The following is a 22,280-nucleotide window of genomic DNA, read 5'->3' on the forward strand; positions in this document are numbered from 1 at the left end:
TTCAAATACAGGGTGAATAGCAGTACTGAAATGTTTACCCATGTTGTAATTAAACAACGTATGTTTGGGCTAAAATCTGCAATTGGGCCTTGCTCAACGTGTTTCGCAGTCTTTAACCGCTTCTTCAGGAGCCTAAATATAAGAAAAGACCAGAGATCCTGCAGGAACACAAGAAAATCAAAAGTAAATAGACAGACACATTGTTATATGCAATATCTTTCCATTCATTACGTGTCGTATTGTAACTGTGGAATATTACAGGATGCTCACCCTGGGAGTCTGACCTTCAAGATGGGCGCCAACATAAACTATCACCTGGGGACGAGTGCAGGAGCAAATAAAGATCAGCCTAAATTATATATTTAAAACATTACTATAGATTGGATCACAAACATAGTAAACAATGCTCTCCCTATCCCTTGTACATACCCTACTTTGATACAGTTAAAGGGTCTCCTAAATGGTAGCATCAAAAGGAGTGAAGTTTAGCTGTCCAATCAAACAGGGCTACCTTGGAAATTATTCCCGGAGATTATTAAAATCTAGATAAATATTATAAGAAGAGTTTATATCTTTATTAATTTAGTTTCCAACAAACCATAATATAGTTTGCGTATACTAAATAATATTTTATAGATTGACAAGAGAGAAATTACTATATTATCTTTTATATGGGACAGCAAGGGCAAAGCTGGTAATGTGAGAAGCCAAAAGGGGAGGAGAAAGAGGTAAATTCCAAATCTAACCAAAACCCATCATAGTCTGAATAATAGGTACATTTATACATACCAAGAAAAATGAACAGTTAGGCAAAGAAGCTTTTTGATGGTTGAATATTGCTGATGGTGTTATTGTATTTAGTCATAAAAGGTACCACCTCATTGTGAACACCTTTCACTGGGATATTGCTTGTGCTTAAGGTTTCTCAATTTAATTCTCCTTGCTTCCTTAGCTTCTTCCAGCACATGCTGCTATAGTATTTGCGATGAAGGTACCCGGTCTACATATATCACTATAAGAAGTACAATCGTTTTGTCAAGTCCTTGTTTTTAACGCAAACTGTTAGACAGGTTAATTGGGTTGGTAGCTGGCTGGCTGGCGAGCTGAGCTGGGAATTTTCTTTGGTTTTGTTTATCATGCACACAGGGCATTTTTCCATTTCTCCTAGACGCCTTTCCTCCGGGCAGAAACGTTTTTTTGGGAAAAAACTTTTGTAAGCACGTCTAGTTGCGTTTAGATGCATCAAGCCCTTGGGCATTAATTCACTTCATTGGCCAGAATAATAATTTATTCTGGCCATTGAACTCATGAAGCGATGCAGACACTGCAGCTTTTCTCAGTACAACACTGGGATTTGATCAGGTAATTATAATAAGTCTGTACCCACCTATTCAGGAATTGGCCTGGAAAGGACACAGGGAAGGGAGAAAAGAAGGGTAGATTATTCAGTTTTAACTTTTTTCTCTGTATTACATAAAACTATGGAATGTGTATTACTGGATATATTTTTTATTGGAATTTGTAACAATTACAATTTTGATAAATAAACAATTAAAAAAAAAAAAGGAAAGGACACAGTGAAACAAACAGCTATTTCTTATCCGCTCAGTGACCACCCCACGCACGTATACTGTGGCAGGGCAGCCGCTCCGTGCCAGATAACGTAGGTATGTAAAATATGTGATTTGACACTTCCCGGTCTGGGGCGCCCGCGCGCGCCGCTGGTGCCCCTCTCCTGCTGTGATTGGACACAGCAGAAGCCTATCAGCTGACTCAATGTTCCTTCAAAACTAGTGCAAAACTGTCAGAAAAGATGAGTAGGAAAAAAAATGTCTGTGACCTCCACCTGTAAAACCATTCTTGTTTTGGAGGTTGTCTCATTGTTGCCCATCTAGTGCATATGTTGTTAATTTCATTAACACCAAAGCAGCTGAAACTGATTAACAACCCCCTCTGCTACTTAACGGATTAGATCAATATCCCAAGAGTTTACCTGACTTAATGCTATACTCTGATTAAAACGTGTTCCTTTAATTTTTTTGAGCAGTGTATTAGTGGGAGCTCTGTATGTGATGTAGCTTAACAACTGCTGAGATAAGATTTTAGTCACATAGGGAGTGCATTGTTTTCAATGTGTCAGCTGACTCATTGACATGTATTGTGGGGACAAGCTGGAAAGCACAACCACAGTTTAAAGCTGCAAAACAGTAAGCAGTGCCTGCACATGTAGTGACCAATTATGTCTGCAACCATGTACATAAATATAAAAAAACGTATATAGAAACTCATTTTTTAAAATACACAGTTTGGTAAAATGACCTAGGTGCAGATTTTGCTACACACACACACGCACACGCACACACATTATGGGTTGAACTGGATGGACTGATATCACTAACTATGTAGTATATGTCTAACAAGACAGTAAAATCATACAGGTCCCGCTTTTTTATCCTTATACCTGGGAAATATATCTGTTTTCATTTAGTTTTAACTGAAAAGTTTCCCTTGTTTGATATAGGCTCCCATGTCCGCCCCAGGGAGAATTTAGTCCCTAGGCTTGGGTTCCCTGGCATATTGGTAGTCCTCTGAATCTGGGTAAGTCCCAGCAGCCATCTTCAAGACCGGTCCTTTAGATGTAGTTATTGTTGTTGAGATTCTGTTGTATACAGTATCTCACAAAAGCGAGTACACCCCTCACATTTTTGTAAATGTTTTATCATGTCTTTTCATGTGACAACACTGAAGAAATTATACTTCGCTACAATGTAAAGTAGTGAGTGTACAGCTTGTATAACAGTGCAAATTTTGCTGTCCCCTCAAAATAACTCAACACGCAGCCATTAATGTCTAAACTGCTGGCAACAAAAGTGAGTACACCCCTAAGAAAAAATATCCAAATTGGGCCCAATTAGCTATTTTCCCTCCCCGGTGTCATGTGACTTGTTAGAGTTACAAGGTCTCAGGTGTGAATGGGGAGCAGGTGTGTTCAATTTGGTGTTATCGCTCACACTCTCTCATACTGGTCACTGGAAGTTCAACATGGGACCTCATGGCAAATAACTCTCTGGGGATCTGAAAAAAAGAAATATTGCTCTACATAAAGATTGCCTAGGCTATAAGAAGATTGCCAAGACCCTTAAACTGAGCTGCAGCACGGTGGCCAAGACCAAACAGCAATTTAACAGGACAAGTTCCACTCAAGAACAGGCCTCACCATGGTCGACCAAAGAAGTTGAGTGCTCAGTGTCATATGCAGAGGTTGTCTTTGGAAATTATAGGTATGAGTGCTGCCAGCATTGCTGCAGAGGTTGAGGGGTTGGGGGGTCAGCCTGTCAGTGCTCAGACCATACTCTGCACACTGCATTAAATTGGTCTGCAAGGCTGTCATCCCAGAAAGAAGGCTCCTCCAAAGATGATGCACAAGAAAGCCCACAAAGAGTTTGCTGAAGACAAGCAGACTAAGGACATGGATTACTGAAACCATGTCCTGTGGGCTTTTGAGACCAAGATAAATGCATCTGATTCAGATGGTATCAAGCGTGTGTGGCAACAACCAGGTGAGGAGTACAAAGACAAGTGTGTCTTGCCTACAGTCAAGCATGGTGGTGGGAATGTCATGGTCAGGAACTGCATGAGTGCTGCCGGCACTGGGGAGCTACAGTTCATTGAGGGAACCATGAATGCCAACATTTATTGTGACATACTAAAGCAGAGCATAATCCCCTCCCTTCGGAGACTGGGCCGCAGGGCAATATTCCAACATGATAACGACCCCAAACACACCTCCAAGATGACCACTGCCTTGCTAAAGAAGCTGAGGGCAAAGGTGATGGACTGGCCAAGCATGTCTCCATACCTAAACCCTATTGAGCATCTGTAGGGCATTCTCAAATGGAAGGTGGAGGAGTGCAAGGTCTCTAACATCCACCAGCTCCGTGATGTCATCATGGAGGAGTGGAAGAGGACTCCAGTTGCAATCAGTGAAGCTCCAGGGAACTCCATGCCCAAAAGGGTTAAGGCATTGCTGGAAAATAATGGTGGTCACACAAAATATTGACAATTTGGGCCCAATTTGGACATTTTCACTGAGGGGTGTACTCACTTTTGTTGCCATCAGTTTAGACATTAATGGCTGTGTGTTGAGTTATTTTGAGGGGACATCACATTTACACTGTTATAAAATCTGTACACTCACTACTTTACATTGTAGCAGAGTGTCATTTCTTCAGTGTTGTCACATGAAAAGATATAATAAAATATTTACAAAAATGTGAGGGGTGTACTCAGTTTTGTGAGATACTGTATATACTGTTCTATGGTGCATTGTCTATATGTATGTCTTAAGTAATTTTTTGCTCCCTCCTCAATGGTCCGTGCCCCCCCATTCCTCCTGAATAAACTATGATTATCACAAAACATGTAAACTGGGCTTTCTGTACATACACTATATTGTCAAAAGTATTGGAACGCCTGCCTTTACACGCACAAGCAGTTTAATGACATCCCAATCATAGTTTGTAGGGTTCAATATTGAGTTGGCCCATCCTTTGAAGCTATAACAGCCTCAACTCTTCTGAGAAGGCTTTCCACAAGTTTTAGGAGTTGTCTATGGGAATGTTTGACCATTCTTCGAGAAGTGCATTTGTGAGGTCAGGCACTGATGTTGGACAAGAAGGCCTGGCCTGCAGTCTCTGCTCTTATTAAGACTGGGCCAGGGGGCAGGGGGGCAATTGCCCCCTGGGCTGCTATGATGCCACGTATAAGGCTGCACCGCTTCTGCCACAGACATGCCTAAAGATTTCCAGGTGAAAAGAAGTTAAAAGTCCCCGCCACTGACCTACTGAGTGCGGGTAGAAGACAAGGACAGAGCACAGCACCATCCCCCTGCATGGATGGTGTAAACTGTTTCTGAGCAGAGGCCTGTTCCATGCCCCACTGGAGAATCTCCTCCCCCAGACAGCCCTGACCGAGCTGTCCAAGCTCCCCCAAACCGCCCCTTCTGGCCAGGTCGGGAACCTGGATTCAGCCAGTCAGTAGAGAGTACCTGGAGTGGAGCTTCAGCCTGGAATATAGGTCAGGAGGAGACTGGAAAGAGGGGGAGTGGGAGAGGGGCCCAGTCGCTGTACCATGGGTCTCTGGTTTGTACTTGCCTCCTGGGCCGAAAGTTTCCAGTCAGCCCCTGGACTAGGATGCCTTTAAAGTTCATGTGTGTGTAAAGGCAGGTGTCCCAATGCTTTTGGTAATATAGTGTATGCTCCCCTGTATCTCTATCCTGAAGTTTACTTCAATATAAAGAGATGTGAACCATCAAGATTGGAAACTATGTCACAGCCAGAGGAGGAGAATAGCTTAATAATTTGTAAACAATAGGCGTTGTATCTTGGAATACTTTGTTGTTTTTTACATTTTTGTAATAAATGTTGATATTTTAAAGCTGTTTCTTTGATGTCTTTGGAGTACCAAGAAAATCCATGATTTCTATGTATTTTTATAAAAAGCCAGAAACAACTGAATGCAGCACGGAATAACTTGCTCTATAATATTAGGCTATATCTGTACTATACACCAGTGGTTCTGTATGTGCATCTGGCTGTTAGGGAATAAGCATATGACTTGCATGGTTCTGTCCACTGTCCTGAAATGAGCAATATTCCTCTTATTTGCGATACGTGATGGGACAAATGAACCCCTCGGTTCTATGAGTGCTTTACAGTGCTATGCAGGCACATAAAAATATAACTGAAAATAATATTCATTTCCTTAACGTGAAATTTTGTTGGGAGTCCTTACTTAAGTGTCAGCAGCTTGGTAGAAAGGCAGGTTGTAAAAACCTCTTCTATGTAATTTGCAGCATTACCTTTTGCTTCAGGGCATAGGACCCCACTTAATCCTTGACCTTTCCAAGTCAGATTATTATTGTTAATGCAGTTATAATACATCAGGTCTAGACAGACTTTTATGCAGGCCTCTGCTGGGAGTCTGCGGCATGAAACGAGACAATTTTCATTGAGAACTTTTTTTTTTTTTTTTAGCATCAGCTTGTTCTCTCCTCCTCCTCCAGTTACGCTAAACTTTGTGACCTCTTCTGTGAAATACAATTCCCTTTGGTGTAATGCTGGAATGAAAACCAAAGAGCGATACATTTTTAAACCTCTCTTTTTCTTAAAGTTTTAAATCTCTTTTCTACTTTAATTTTTCAAGCTGACAAAAAGTGAGATAGAATGTAGCGTTGTGTGCTGGTTGCAGTTAAAATGTTAAAGTGCAACACGCTTTATAATAACAGCTACTTTTAAGTACGTAAGGTATTTTCTTCTCTGTTGGAAAGAAAATCAGTCAGGAGTTTAATGGCTTTTATGTCTTTTAACTGAAAACTATAACAAAAAAAAATAGGCAGCACGGTATTGCAACTATGTGATGTTCCAGGAACGTTGGAGAAAAAGGTTGCATTATAGGTACTTATAAACAAATCACACAGAGAAAGAAAAGTTAAATTGGACTAGGGCATAGATTCTGGGGGGGGGGGGGGATTTATCAAATCCCCCAGATCATCCGCAATGAGTTCAAATGTCTTCAGAATCCTCTTCGGTGCCCTCCAAGTTAGCAACACCCACACTGTGACAATATGTAGGTGCCTTGTCGGTGGCCTGCAGCTTACGCATGTATTTGCAAATGTGTGCAACCAAACCCCTGTTTTTAACGCATACTGTTAGACAGGTCAATTCGGTTGGTCGCAGGCTGGTTGGTAAGTTGTGACTGGAAATCTCTTCGTTTTTTTTTATCTGCGTCCGCCCTTCCAGTGCTCCTTACCACTAAGACCAGTTATAAGTGGAGGTGGTGACCACTTTTTGCATTATTGATATCTATATTGAGCCAGGCAACGCACTGACACCTTTGCCGTCATTGTGCGATGTGCTGGGTGTTCAGTGTGACCCTGTGCCTTTAAGCAGGGGTGGGCTCCCTCTGGTCAACTGTCCTTCATCTATCCCATTAAATGCATGTGCTCTCATTGTAGAGACTCTTTAAATCAGGGGTGTCCAACCTTTTGGCTTCTCTGGGCCACATTGACTGTAGAGAAATTTTCCCGGGCCGCATATAAAATATATACTATAGTTAAGGTATATAAGTAATAAAACGCCCCTGTGCCCTTCCCGCGCTAATTTAGAGGATAACTAGAGGATAATCAAATGAAATGGAATCAGCGTAGAGGTTTACTTCTTCTGAGAGATATTAAAGAAACACTCTAACCACCATGACCACTTCAGTTATTTGAAGTGGTAAAGGTGGTAGGAGTCAGGAACACTGCACATGCTGGGATATTTACAGTTATGTGCTGGTGGCCAGTTGAATCCCTAGCACATGTGACTTAGGCAGCCAGAAAATGTCATGTCCTTATTAATACATGTATGAACAAGGACATGACATATTATGACAAAACTAGTTATTAAAAAACATATTGCAACATTTTACACATGCTAATGCACAGACGTTTTCTACTTATTTTGCAGACTGTTTGCGGTTACTGCTGGTGCGCTTACTGCTGGTGCGGTTACTGCTGGCGGGTACTGCTGGTGTGGTCACTGCTAGTGGTTACTGCTGGCGGGTACTGCTGGTCATGCGGGTACTGCTGGCGGGTACTGCTGGTGTGGTCACTGCTAGCGGTTACTGCTGGCGGGTACTGCTGGTCATGCGGGTACTGCTGGTGCGGTTACTGCTGGCGGGTAATGCTGGTTATGACGTCAGGTACTGCTAGAGGAAGCAGCGGCTGCAGTAGAAAGCAGAGCTGCTGCTTCCTGTATGGCTCCTGTCACAGGTGGAGGAGGGGTGCATTTCATATCACTCCACCTGTGAGCCGGAACTATATAGGAAGCAGCAGCTCTGTCACTGACTGCAGACATCCTAAGTCTACCACGGCAGCTAGGAGATCCCACGGCACTTGCAGCCTAGTGCGTGCCCATCCAATGCAGCCTAAACAGTGCCCATCCAATACAGCCTCACTAGTGCATGTCCATGCAATGCAGCCTGATCAGTCCCCATCCAATACATCCTCACCAGTGCATGCCCATCCAATGCAGCCTGATCAGTGCCCATCCAATGCAGCTGCAAAAGTGCATGCCCATCCAATGCAGCCTGATCAGTGCCCATCCAATGCAGCCTCACCAGTGCCCATCCAATGCAGCCTCACAGGTGCGTGCCTATCCAATGCAGTCTCACTAATGCATGCCCATCCAATGCAGCCTAATCAGTGCCCATCCAATGCAGTCTCACCAGTGCATGCCCATCCAATGCAGCTTCATCAGTGCATGCCCATCCAATGCAACCTGATCAGTGTCCATCCAATGTAGCCTCACCAGTGCATACCCATCCAATATAGCCTCACCAGTGCATGCCCATCCAATGCAGTCTGCAATGCAGAGAGAGGAGAGCGGCTGGATTACACATAGCGGGGATCTCCCGCTTACCTGGCGACCGCTGTCATAGGAAGTCCTGCCTCCTGGACCTGCTCCTATGATAGATGTCACCAATGTGCTGTGTATCATAGGAGGCGGTCCAGGAGGAGGGGCTTCTTATGAGAGCGGCGACTGGGTAAGCAGAAGATCCCCGCTCTGTTTGTAATCCCACAGCACTCACCCCCCCCCCCCTCCAACGCAGACTCCGCCTACAGTTAGTTGGAAGCCGCTGTGGCCGTGCCCCTGACTAGAATTCCTTCCTCCCCAGCAAAAAAAAAAAATTTGTCAGGGGGCAGTGGGCCGCATTGCCTGGGGCTCTGGGCCGCATGTGGCCCCCGGGCCACAGGTTGGACATGGCTGGCCTATAGTTAGTTCGAAGCCCCTGTGGCCGTGCCCCTGACCCGACTTCCTTCTTCCCCATCAAAAAAAAAAAAAATTGTCAGGGGGCAGTGGGCCGCATTGCCTGGGGCTCTGGGCCGCATGTGGCACCCGGGCCACAGGTTGGACATGCCTGCTTTAAATTGTAGAGTTAGGGACTGCAGATATCAGAGTGCCTTTCCTGGGCCTGCAGCTTACGCATGTATTTGCAAATGTGTGCAACCAAACCCCTGTTTTTAACGCATACTGTTAGACAGGTCAATTCGGTTGGTCGCAGGCTGGTTGGTCAGTTGTGACTGGAAATCTCTTCTTTTTTTGACAATATGTAGGTGTATTATGTACCTTATGGCAGAGCTTGAAATGATGAGGAAGGCCTCTCTTACACCTATGACTCAGGGCCCCTGGTAGTGTGAACAGAAGGCGCACAAGTGCAGAGTGGCTTGAGTGCCTGTAGGTCCTACTAGTAGCATAGCGGGTATCCACACCAAGCAGGAGAGGTTGTCAGTGGACTTCCGTGAAGCAGACGGCCTGGTAGACAGCTGGAGAATGGCAGACTGAAGCAGGCTGGTACTGGCGACAGAGGGCATGGGGGGCATGCACTTGTAGCACACTGTAGAACAGCAGGCGCAGCAGGATCTGTCAGGAAGCAGGGTCAGACAAGCCAGGTCATCTTCTGGCAGGACAGATCATGTACAGAGGAGCAGGCAATAGCGTGGTCTGGGAACAAGCCAGTTCAGGAGCCAATCAGTGCAATAGAAGCCAATGGAGCAGACAGAAGCTGAGGTCAAGGACAAGCTGGGGTCGGTACAGACCGAGTTCAGAGAGTAGTCAGACAAGCCGGGTCAGCAGCTGGAATCAGGATACAGGATAACGGGAACATAGGATGCAGTGAAGGGTGAAATACAAAGAATCACTTATCCTGAGCACTGGCTGAGTTTAAATAGCCTGTGTGGTACCAACATCTGTCACAGTTCCATGAAAATGTGCGATGGCTCGTGTGCGCAAGTTTGTGAATGCACATATGCATTAGCCAGTGCTAATGAAAAGAAACATGTTTTAGCCTGTGCGTAGAAGGCCTTTCCTTACAAGGTCTCACTGTAATGCTGCATGACACATATTAGGGAGCCCTAGGACTTCCACTTCCACTTACTATGCCCATGGTCAATATCTGAGGTCTGAATGGTCTGCATGGGAGAAGTGTGTATTTCTGATAGAAGGAGATCTATGTTTTTTAGGGTTGGGTGGATTGTGTTGAAGGCAGATTTGTTCTCTTTTTGTGTGTGTGTGTGTGTGTGTGTGTGTGTGGGGGGGGGGGGGATATTGCTGGAGGAAGATTTGTTGCTTTTTTCTGAGGGGGAAGGGGGGGTTGTGCTGGGGAGAAGGAAGGGGCAATTTGTGCTCTTTGTTTTTTTGCTTGTGAGGGTGGTCCCATCGCAAAGGTAGTTTTTTCTTGTGCCAGGAGTTGGGCTATAATATCTACTCATCATTCTGTCAAGTATCCATTTCAATTGAAAAAAAATTTGAACAATGCTTAAAGGATATTTAACCATTAACTAGTTTTCCTCTTTAGTTTCTTCTGGTCTGTTAAATATACCAATAATAATGTTATCTTATATCTGTTCAATAAGTGCAAAAAATGCCTTCTGTACCACTAATTTCCTATTTATTATTTTATAACACTGTCAATTTATGCAGCACTTTACATACAAATTGTACATTCACATCAGTCCCTGCCCACAATGAGCTTACAAACTAAAGTCCCTAACTCACATGAATACATACACATACTAGGACCAATTTACACAGAATCCAATTAACTTACAAGCATGTCTTTGGAGTGTGAGAGGAAACTCACGTAGGCATAGAAAGAACATGCAAACTCCAGGCAGGTAGTATCATGGTTGGAATTCGAACCAACAACCTTGTGCTGCTAAGCAGAAGTGCTAACCACTTAGTCACTGCTTCTTGCCTTTACTGACTGTTATCGGTTGCATTGTTCACACCTATCTCTTAGGATTACAGGCCCACTTTCCTCTATTCATGGAGAAAAGGAGAGGGGCAGAGTCCTATAGTCATATCCTGTTTCTGTTGTCCTGATACAGCTGGGGTAAGCAATGCGATTCAAGAACTGAAAGTGTGTTACTGGCAGAATCAAAAGGTGAAAATTAAAGTAGAATTCCATGCTAAACCTAGCTACTTTAAAAAATGCTCCCTCCCCACTCCTAACACCTATTCATTCTGACTAACCTCTGTAAGAAAGATCTGTATAATTACCTATTTTCAGACCACACTAGTCCAGTCACGTGATCTCCCCTGTGTCAGCCAGTGCCGGGTGCAAGAGAGGAGAGAGCACTCAGCTTGTATGGGTGACGTCACCCATAGGCTTACTATGGCCCAATGTGTTCAGCATTCCCTCCTCTCCCCTGCGGCCGACACTAGCTGACAAAGGGAAGACGGTTCGCAAGATCAGACTAGAACAGCCTAAAAATAGGAAAGTATGCACATTTTGTTATAAATAGTTTAGTCAGAATTGGGAGGGGAAAGGGAGCAGTTTTAAGATTAGTTAGGGTTAGCATCATAGGAGTGGGCAGCCTGTTGCATTTGGGTGTGCACCCTAAAGCTTACAACAGATGTACAAAGACCATAGTGTCATGTTATACAAATAATTCAACATGCTAAAAAAATATTTGATTTCAACTACATCTGCTAAAAAGAATAGCATTTGAGAAAATCAAAAACACATCACTGTGTGATTCATGAAGGGATATATATATATATATATATATATATATATATATCTTACAAAAGTAAGTACACCTCTCACATTTTTGTAAATATTTTATTATATCTTTCCATGTGACAACACTGAAGAAATTTGCAGTCCCCTCAAAATAACTCAACACCCAGCCATTACTGTCTAAACCCCTGGCAACAAAAGTGAGTACTCCCCTAAGTAAAAATGTCTAAATTGGGCCCAAAGTGTCAATATTTTGTGTGACCACCATTATTTTCCAGCACTACCTTAACCCTCTTGGGCATGGAGTTCACCATAGCTTCACAGGTTGCCACTGGAGTCCTCTGTCACTGCTCCATGATGACATCACGGAGCTGGTGGATGTTCGAGACCTTGCGCTCCTCCACCTTTTGTTTGAGGATGCCCCATGGATGTTCAATAGGGTTTAGGTCTGGAGACATGCTTGACCAGTCCATCATCTGTACCCTCAGCTTCTTTAGCATGACAGTGGTCGTCTTGGAGGTATGTTGGGGGTCATTATTATGTTGGAATACTGCCCTGCGGCCCAGTCTCCGAAGGGAGGGGATCATTCAGTATGTCACAGTACATGTTGGTATTAATGGTTCCCTCAATGAACTGTAGCTCCCCAGTGCCGGCAGCACTCATGCAGCCCCAGACCATGATACTCCCACCACCATGCTTGACTGTAGGCAAGACACACTTGTCTTTGTACTCCTCACCTGGTTGCCACCACACATGCTTGACACCATCTAAACGAAATACGTTTATCTTTGTCTCATCAGACCACAGGACATGTTTCCAGTAATCTATGTCCTTAGTCTGCTTGTCTTCAGCAAACTGTTTGCGGGCTTTCTTGTGCATCATCTTTAGAAGAGGCTTTCTTCTGGCACGACAGCCATGCAGACCAATTTGAGGTCTGAGCACTGACAGGCTAACCCCCCCACCCCTTCAACTTCTGCAGCAATGTTGGCAGCACTTCTTTGGTCGACCATGGTGAGGCCTGTTCTGAATGGAACATGTCCTGTTAAACAGCTGTATGGTCTTGGCCACAACGCTCAGTTTCAGGGTCTTGGAAATCATGAGGTGCCACGTTGAACTTCCAGTGACCAGTATGACAGAGTGAGAGCGATAACACCAAATTTAACACACCTGCTCCCCATTCACATATGAGACCTTGTAACACTAACAAGTCACATGACATCGGGGAGGGAAAACGGCTACTTGGGCCCAATTTGGACATTTTCACTTAGAGGTGTACTCACTTTTGTTGCCAGCGGTTTAGACATTAATGGCTGTGTCTTGAGTTATTTTGAGGGGACAGCAAATTTACACTGTTATACAAGCTGTACACTCATTACTTTACATTGTAGCAAGGTGTAATTTCTTCAGTATTGTCACATGAATAGATATACTAAAATATTTACAAAAATGTTAGGGATGTACTCACTTTTGAGATACTGTGTGTATAAATATATACATATATATAGAGCAACTTTTTACTTTTCATATCACTTTAAAACCAGTCCCATAGCGCTTCCCCATTACCGGTAGCAATGAACACAGTTGTTTTAGCATCTTTATATTTCAGACGCTGTTCGCCAAAGGAATGGTTTACAGAAGACACCTATTCAGCATAAAGAGGAAATTTATGTCTGATTGTAAAAGGATCCACCGCTTCCAGGCCGTAAGATAAGCCCCCGAGCGCGCTGTTTCACTCATCTCGCTATTTTTCATAAATCTTTTCTTTTCCCAACGCAACCAGAAAGTACGTACCTTCTTTTGCTTCTCGTATGTAGATGTTTAAAACTAGGCAGATTTAATTAAGTCTCAAGACAAAATGTTCTGTCACGATGACAAAACAAAACCAAATTTTTCAGACGTGCAATTACATACCTGCAGCGCTGCTGAGAGATAATAAGAACCATGAAATGAACAGAAACAAGCCAGCCCCGCAAATTACATTTGTCTGTGATGCATTCCACACCAAGCCATCATTAGATTAACATCCTTATGATTCTTATGTGAGAGAACAAAACAATCGGTTTCCCGGCAAAGGCATGAGTTAATTTTTTGTATCAGACAAGGCAACGAGGATGACCTCGTCTTTATGCTTCCGTGATTGTAAAGGTGAAAGCAGTTATCTTAAAAACATTAATGCCTTTGCATCATACGCCTATCTTGCCTAGCTTAGATTCCATTGAGGGGTTTTGCAGATATGATATCTTCAGCATTGTCTATACTAGGTTTTAAGAGCTTAGCCTACAATATGTATCAGTTCAGACCACTCTAGCTTGCCCAATACACTCCACTCCTCTGCACTTTTAGGTGCTAGGTATGGTTAGTTTCTCCCACAACAACAAGGAACAATTATATTGGATAACCACCTCGCTGAATAGCAGGTCGATCTTTTATAGCTTAGATTCTGTTTGCACATTTAAATAAAGGTTAGAACGATTGGTTGCTTAAAATCAACAAGCTGCTCTGGCTATTATACTCAATCATCTCTGGCACTGTCCCTGGCAAACTCACTGATTCAGTAATGCAGCACTACTCCTGTTCAAGGTTGAATGACACCCAGTGTCATTCAACCCACTTCTTGTAAACCAAGGGTGTTAAGGCTATCCCTCTCAAACTCATAGGAGGAATTCTGCAAAGAGTGGCGCACCATCATTACCTTATGCCGCTGTCTGCAGCGCATAAGATCTGTCCAAAGCCAGGCGAGAAAGAGGGTAAGCAGGTCCTGTAACGTTATCCAACCCAGTTGAAGACCCCTGGAAAAAGGTAAATATACCATTTATTTTCATTGGTATTAGGGGGGTGCTTCACGGTGGGTGGGGGCGGACATCGAATTGGGGTAGCAAGACCTGAGCCAAGAGTTGAATTTTAAATTACGGCATACAACAGGTTTGCTCTAATATCCCTCTTCCCTGCAGCACATACTCACCTTTCCTTTATGCCATCGCTCCTCCATTCAGTCACCAGAATCTAGAAAAACATCAGGTACTTCCAGGCCTCAAGGAATTTTTGACTCACTCCAAGTCACAGCACTAGTAGTTTGTGATAGGCCAAGCATCACTGGGAGTTATAAGCTGTGACTATAGACAGGACTTCAACTTAACTTGTCTATACACTCTTGTCTTGAATTTCAGCTGATTCATGTTGAAACGCCCCAAAAACAAGCTGTAAGTAAACCTGTCAGGACCACCTGGCTCAACAAATATTGAGCTGTGTGGTGCCGTAGTTGAAAATTGTTGATTGGATTGGAAGCAGTCGCTGTTCTGATATTCAGATGGCTGCAAGTTCTGTGGTTGTCTGAATACAACAGCTGGCAAGGGAGAATCCTCCGATCCTGCTGTTTAGAGTAGATGGGGGGATCAAGTGATTACTCTTGATCAGCCCACGTGTATGCCTAGCCTTACACAGGGCTGTATTTCCTCACTGTCTGCAGCTGAATGTAGTGAATGTGGAATAAAAAGTAGGTATACATTTCCGTTACATGAAGCTGAGTAGGAGATGGTTTTCCTTTTTTGTAGGATAAAGTAGGTAAAGGTCTGTCCTGCTTTCACTACTGTCTGCATCCCCATTCGGAAGATCATTAGGACAGGAATTAGGGCAATATCCACAATAAAAGGACACATTTCTAACACTTCAGATGATAGCTCAGAAGTTGAACCTGAGCATTAAACCACCATACCAACTAATACTAACCAATTAAATCTCAGTGAATGCCTAATGAGTTGCTATGGACAAAAGCTATATCTTTCCTGGAGCAACCCTTTAGAATAATACCTAAAGTTGAACAGTAGTATATTACCCGACGTTGAAAAAATAGACATTGAAACAGCTTGCATTTTATTGTGTAATGTGTGTAAATGCTTGAATGCATTTTGCCGTTCTGTTAACTCTCGTAACCTCTCTTGCCTTATTTTCTCCATATCCTTATTTATATGTACAAAGCGTGCACAACAGAATATTAACAGTCATGTAGTGCATATTACCTCACTTTGCCATTGTAAAAGCCATTTACATTGGAGGCAAATTAATTGTGTTCCAGCTCTTATTTTCTGAGCAAATTTCAAAATGCGGCTCTTAATCATGAATACATTTATCCATGTATTACAGCTCCAGAAGAGATACTTTATACGTGTTTTAAATTAGACATTGGTAGAGCTGAGTGGACACTGCACGAATTAGCAAACCAAATTTGCTGTTTCCATAATTTTCTTGTAATGCCCTTGATGGAAAATGTAATCAGTAGTTATCTGACAAAGAGGGAGATCCATTGTATATTGTTTAATGTGATTCAGGACAAGAGGGTATTTGTTTCCCTGACAGTTGGCCTCCCAGGATTAGGAAGCTGTTTCATTTGCAGGTTTTAGTAAAGCACGTCCTTCAACTTTTCTACATTTTCTTTTTTCAATGCGTATGCCAGTAACAATTTTTCATTGCCTTTATTATTTTTACTCTTTATTAGGGATGATCGAATGGTCCGGGTCAACCATCGGTTCGACCCGACCATTGGCTGTTCGAAATTCGGCCGAATTCCGAACTTTTTGCGGTAATAGTTCGGAATTCGGCCACCAGAACCGCCCAAAATGCAATGGGACAGGAACTGGGCTTTGTAAGCCCGTGATTGGCCCAGAAACATCAGTAAAAGCAGATTGGAGTGACTAGGGGGTCCAGAGGCCAATCAGGAGTGAATACGCCCCCAATAAGCCCCCCAGTATATAACATAGCCCCGCCAAATCTCTAGCATTGTAATAGAGAGGCTGTGCAATAGAGTGGAAGCATTTCTATTACTCCTGCTGCTCCAGTGTCATTTTGCAATTATTAGTGCGAGGAAAGGGATATGCAGTGTAGTTAGGGTACTATATACCACTATAGTTAGATTCAATAATTCAGTTTCTGTAGGGAAAGTTTTGGTGTCAGGGTGACCTTAGTGTAGTTTAGGGTGAACTGACTCTACTATGCCAGGGTAACCGAACTCTTCCATGTCAGGGTGGCCGTAATGTAGTTTAGGGTGAACTGACTCTGCTATGCCAGGGTGACCGTAAGGTAGTTTAGGGTGAACTGACTCTGCTATGCCAGGGTGACCGAACTCTTCCATGTCAGGGTGACCGCCAGAAAAAAAAGATAATTTTTCTTAGAATTTCAGTAGAGCAGGGATGGGGCTCCGCAACTTTCACACCTGGGCGTTTTTGTTGCAGGCGTTTATTGGGCATTCTTTGGAGGTAGGCATAACATCTGAACTTCTGTATAGGAGTATATATACACACACACATATATATACACAAATACACATACACACATATAGGTGTGAAAGGAGCGGAACCCCAACCCTGCGCTACACACACACACACACACATATATATGTGTGTGTGTGTGTGTGTAGCGCAGGGTTGGGGTTTCTGCGCTACACACACACACACACACATATATATGTGTGTGTGTGTGTGTATATATACCCCTATACAGAAGTTCAGATGTCATGCCTGCCTCCAAAGACGCCCAAAAAATGCCCAATAAACGCCTGAAACAAAAACGCCCAGGTGTGAAAGGAGCCGAACCCCATCCCTGCGCTACTAAAAATTATAAGAAAAATTATCTTTTTTTTCTGGTTCTGGACATTCTACAGAGCTGAAACTTCACAGGTACACTTTTTAGACCCCCCAGACACGAAATCTCATTGTTTTTTTTCAATAATTTTTTCAATAATTGGCTCTCTATCAAAATTTTTAAGAACTTTTTTTTGTGTGATTAATAGTCCCTGGGGCATGACCCAGAACCCTAGGCACTTTTTAGGGGCATTTATTGGGTTTTAGGGCTTCAAAATTGTGTTTTTTGATTCCAGAAGTTCGGGTCCCATTGATTTCAATGGGGTTCTGGAATCCGAACCGGACTTTCAGGAAGTTCGGGTGTTCTGGTCGAATCGAACTTTTCAAAAGTTCGATCATCCCTACTCTTTATTAGGTATACCTTTCTTCAACCCTTAACATGGTGCACACATGCAGCAAAATACTCAGGTATGTTGATAAATTAGGATGAGCGAATTTGGTAGGTAGAGATAAGTAAAATTTCCTGATTTGGCTTGTAAATATTTTCACAAATCTTGCTTGAATTTTTAAAAATTTGCAGTGAACCCCACTAAAGTCTATAGGAGACAAATCTTGTTTTTTAATTCTGATAATTTGTAGGGTTAATAGGCAAACTATTGTAAAACAAAAGGCATGGTAAGCCAGGCAATGCCATGGGAGACATGTACCAATGCCACAATAAAAAGAAAAAGACAAAAGTGTCTTTCCCTACAGAGAATTGTCAGCTCCGCTTAACAGATTCAACACACACTGACAATGTGGCTGCTATGAGCTTACCCTTTTATAAAAATGGGAATAGGTTATCTATTACTTTCAATAATTTGTAGTTTTGACTCAACTGACCAGAGGCAAAGATTATGCATTGCATTAAGTGCCGGTTTACATATATGCGATGCGGGAACCCTGCAAATCTACTGCGGGTTCCCACATCGCATTCAAATCGCAGGCAGTTCACACTGCCATATGCGAATTGCTGGGAGTGTCAATACAAAGTTAACAACATCCCCAGATCAGTTTGCATATTATAGTGCGAACTGTCAGTTCGGACATAAATCGAATTGCATAGGTGTGAACCACCATGCAATCTGATTCTGCTGCGGACCCAAAAAAGGGTCCTGTACGAGTTGTGTCCGGATGCAATCTATACAATCTATATGGCTGAATTTGCATCGCACAGACATCGCATGTGATTTTCAGAGCATTGCGCTCCGAATCACATGCGACGTCTGTTATCGCACTAATGGAAATCGGGACTTAAAGATGATACATTTTTCAGTGTGGGGGAACCTGCAAAGTTTTTGTAGTGGACACACAGTTATTGCAAAGCATGATCCTGATTCTTAATATTACATATATTAATGTACAGGAAGAAATATGTAAGGTTGATTTACTAAAGGAGCACAGGTTGCTTACTTAAATACCCAGTCACGGGCAAAAACAGGACTTTTACTAGCATGGGATTGCTTGATTGAAGTCAACACAGCTTCACATCATTTACAAAGTTCAGTAAACAGTCACAATGTTAGGGTACCGGTCTATATTCTGTTAGTAATCAACCCCATTGTGTGCACAATCACCATCACCACCACCTACCATAAATAAAACCCAATGTGCTGCATGTTTAGAAATACCTTTCTGTATAACAGTGTTGTAAAGGGAGATTATCTGAGCACATGTGGTCAAATAAGTCGATACATGCTCTTTCTATGAAATCTCTTATTAAACTCATTAGATGTATCCATAGAAGTGCCACCCCCTGCTTATTTTTGTGCATTACAGTACACTCTTTTCCAACTGTAATGTGGAAAATGCCCAGAAGGAATTTTTTAGATGTTGCAATAAACAAATCCACCATTAAAATCATCCCACAAAGATGATTAGATCCCATATCTTCTCCATTTTAAAGTCTAGTCCAACAACAGTTTAACATATGCATACTTTGTGTATTGAGTTACTTCCACGATTCTGTTGTTGTTCATTAGTATCAACTAGCAATTGTAACCAATAAAGTGGCCATTAAGTGCATTTACATTTTCTTTCTGCCGTACATATCTGGAATCTGCTATATCTTTCTGACCCCCTTTGTGAATGCATGCACTGCTTGGTCCCTGAGCCTACAGGAATCATACACTCAGTACACATATGATATAATGGGCAGTATCGTGCGATAATAGGCTGCAGTCACACCCAAAAACCCTATGAGAATCCTGGCTAATCTAAAATAGTACCTATTGCTGACTTGTTTTCAAAGGTACAAGCTCCAGGACTGTCATTCTGACACTGACCGCACTGACCAGCAAGTGACTAAATGTAGGATGGGAGGAATTCAGATCTTTCAGATGAGATAATAAAGACAGGATCAGAATGGTACCTTTTAAAAACAAGTCAGCAGTGAAACTTGTAATTTTTCTGTCTTTGCAGGTTCTCCTAAGGCCCTGTTCACACCTATGCATTTTGCGAGCATTTTAGGTGCAGTGCAATAAAACCAATCCTGCTTATTGCATCTTTGATGCGCTTTAATCAAAACTCATGTTATAGAGTTTATTGGTAATGCACCAAAAGCACCCATGTGATCCAGACCTCAAAGTAAATCTGTCACATACCTGAGCAACATCCTAAGCAGAGGTTACCTTCAGTTATAACTGTGTATAAAAACCATCATGAGATCCAAAGATATGAATAGCTGAATTGACATGCAAACCTTACTGTTTGCTGTGAATATTCTGCATTGGCTTTATCTTGTCCAGCCTAAACCTTCCTTTCTCTAAATGATACACCAGGTGGAAGACATGTTGTGTATTTTTTTTTGTTGGGCATTCTAACAGTATATTCGTTCATTAATTGGAATCCAATGGATCAGTTTTTCATATATGCGGTATAAGAGCAATCAGGCTATGTGTCGCCAATCTGTCATCTCCTGAGTCATTAAAAAGGAAATACCGGTCTGTCATGGTCTCACTGGCCCTGAGGAAGCCTTGAGCGAAACACGTTGGCTTGCTGGGGACCTACATTGACCGCATTCCATCTGAGACCTACTTTTTCCATCCTATACAGGCTCTTGGTTCTTTTCCCTTATGGGATGTATTTCTATTTAAATGACTCCTATTAATTGATTTTTATAAGTATTGTCCTATGTTTTTTGTCCTTGTCAACATGAGCGCACACGCCCATGTTTTTATGATGAAATTCAATAAAATGTAAATTATTTTAGAAGTTGGTTTTGGTGTGATCCTTCTACTCCCACTTGCCCGCAAAGCCCCACTTTCTCCTATCTTTTGTGTCTTCATATCTATTAGGGGTAAGGGCCTATTTGCACGGTACCTTTTGTCTTTAGCAATCAGGCCAGTCACTGATTTGCCCTCTTGGGTACTGATGTGAGAGCCATGGCATCATTGCATAAGTAGGGGCCAGCAAGGATGTTTTGAGGTAATGAGTAATCCATCCTGACTGTCGAATCTAAGTGGTGGCCAATCACATGGGTGTATATTACTCTCTGCCTACAAGCATCGTCCCCTAGCCATAACATGGCGGCCCCACAATCCCTCCTAGCAGATATAGTTCTGTAAGTGTTGAACAACTGTAATGTAACACACGCATAACTATGCTTCTGATCAGAGTCATTGAAAGAAAGATGAGGCTCCTAATGACCATGCATGTGTATTGAGTTACTGCCACATGATTCTGTTTTTGTCAATTTATGTCAGCTAGAAGTTGTACCTAATATTGTGGTGACTTAAGCCCCATACACATGCACAGATTGTTGGCCGTAAATTGTCGGCCAACGTCCGATCTGCCGATTATAGGCTTGTTAGTATGATGCTTCCGACAACCAACTGCAAATTTTCGGCCGAAAAAAATCTGGTGTGCATGCTATAAAATTTTTGTTGGCCAACAAAGAACGGCCGATTTTCCGTCAGTCAGTACAGATTTCGGCAGACAAAAATCAGATGAGCAAGACTGGGCATGCTCAGAGAAAAAAAAACACACGGAAAGTAAACCAGCACATGACATCACTTCTGAAGTTGGTTTTTGTTGGCCAACAAAAGTCCAGTGCAAGTCTAGAGCACATTTCAACCAACAAACAACACTGGACAAAAGACGGCCGATCGGTTGGCCAACAATCTGTGCATGTGTACGGGGCTTTACATGTATTTCTGCTGTACCTTTGATGATCACGATGACCATAGAAGCCTAATTTATAACACAAAAAAATATTTTTAAATGCTTTTATTAAAGGTTAACCTTTTCTTCCCCCATCACCAACTTGAAGCCATATACCTACCTGTCTTTGCTGTGCCACCCACTGGAAGCCTCCCAAAAGTCTCCTGGCTATGCTTGGATGAATCTTTATTTATTCCTATGGATATCCTCTCAAAAGAAATAAATGAGGATGCTTAAAAAAAAGCCCAGGCAGGGGATGTGAAGATTGGCTGATGTACAACTTCCAGGGGACCAAACAGTGAAGAGACAAAACAGATGAATGAGGACAGGTTAGTATAAAATTTGGGGTAGGGGGAGTGTCAAGTAAAGGATAACTAAAAGTACAGTTATCTTTTAAACATTGACATAGCAGGAGTCCACTTGGGCTTTTTTCTAGGGTGCCTGGAATTCAGCATTAAAAAAGTTACAGGTGGATGTCTTTTTACAACATTTTGTAAGATAAATAGTACCTGAAGATATCCTGTAAATCAGCTTAAAACCAAAAGTCAAAAATGAATAAACATCTTCTTTGAAAAGGAAAAAAAAAGCAAAACTGAAAATAAAGGCAGCTTCTATGGAGACAGCACCAAGTGTTTTTTGTGCCTTCTGAGTTCCATTAAATAGAAGGCAGCATTAGCAAGAGCAATCCTAACCACCCCACAGCGACATTATAAAAATCCATACTTTCTTGGAAACATAATTATGTAACAGCATGGGCATCACCATTTGTAACAATAGAGCCAAAATAAGCCAATTGCAAGACGAGCCTGACAAGAAGGGCGCACAAAGAGATGTGTATTATGTCTATTGCAGACTATAAGTGCTTTTTCAGATAATATGGGAGAACAAGGTAAAGAGAGCCCCGTACACACACACACACACACACACAAAAAGATCTCCATT

At 42.5% G+C, this 22,280-nt stretch overlaps 1 protein-coding gene across 1 annotated transcript in view; it reads right to left on the reverse strand.

Annotated features, from left to right (window-relative positions):
- DCST1 (DC-STAMP domain containing 1) overlaps positions 1–22,280 on the reverse strand; it is a gene marked incomplete at both ends in the record, with an annotated part of 195,121 nt that overhangs the window by 154,780 nt on the left and 18,061 nt on the right. The window contains 2 exons of the mRNA XM_082266269.1: positions 13,129–13,207; positions 14,258–14,354. Coding sequence (XP_082122395.1) covers positions 13,129–13,207; positions 14,258–14,354 — 176 coding nt within the window. The remainder of the gene's footprint in view (positions 1–13,128; positions 13,208–14,257; positions 14,355–22,280) is intronic.

This window comes from Pelophylax lessonae (genome assembly GCF_965119305.1).
Source record: "Pelophylax lessonae genome assembly, chromosome: 8".
In the NCBI taxonomy this organism is placed as follows: domain Eukaryota; kingdom Metazoa; phylum Chordata; class Amphibia; order Anura; family Ranidae; genus Pelophylax; species Pelophylax lessonae.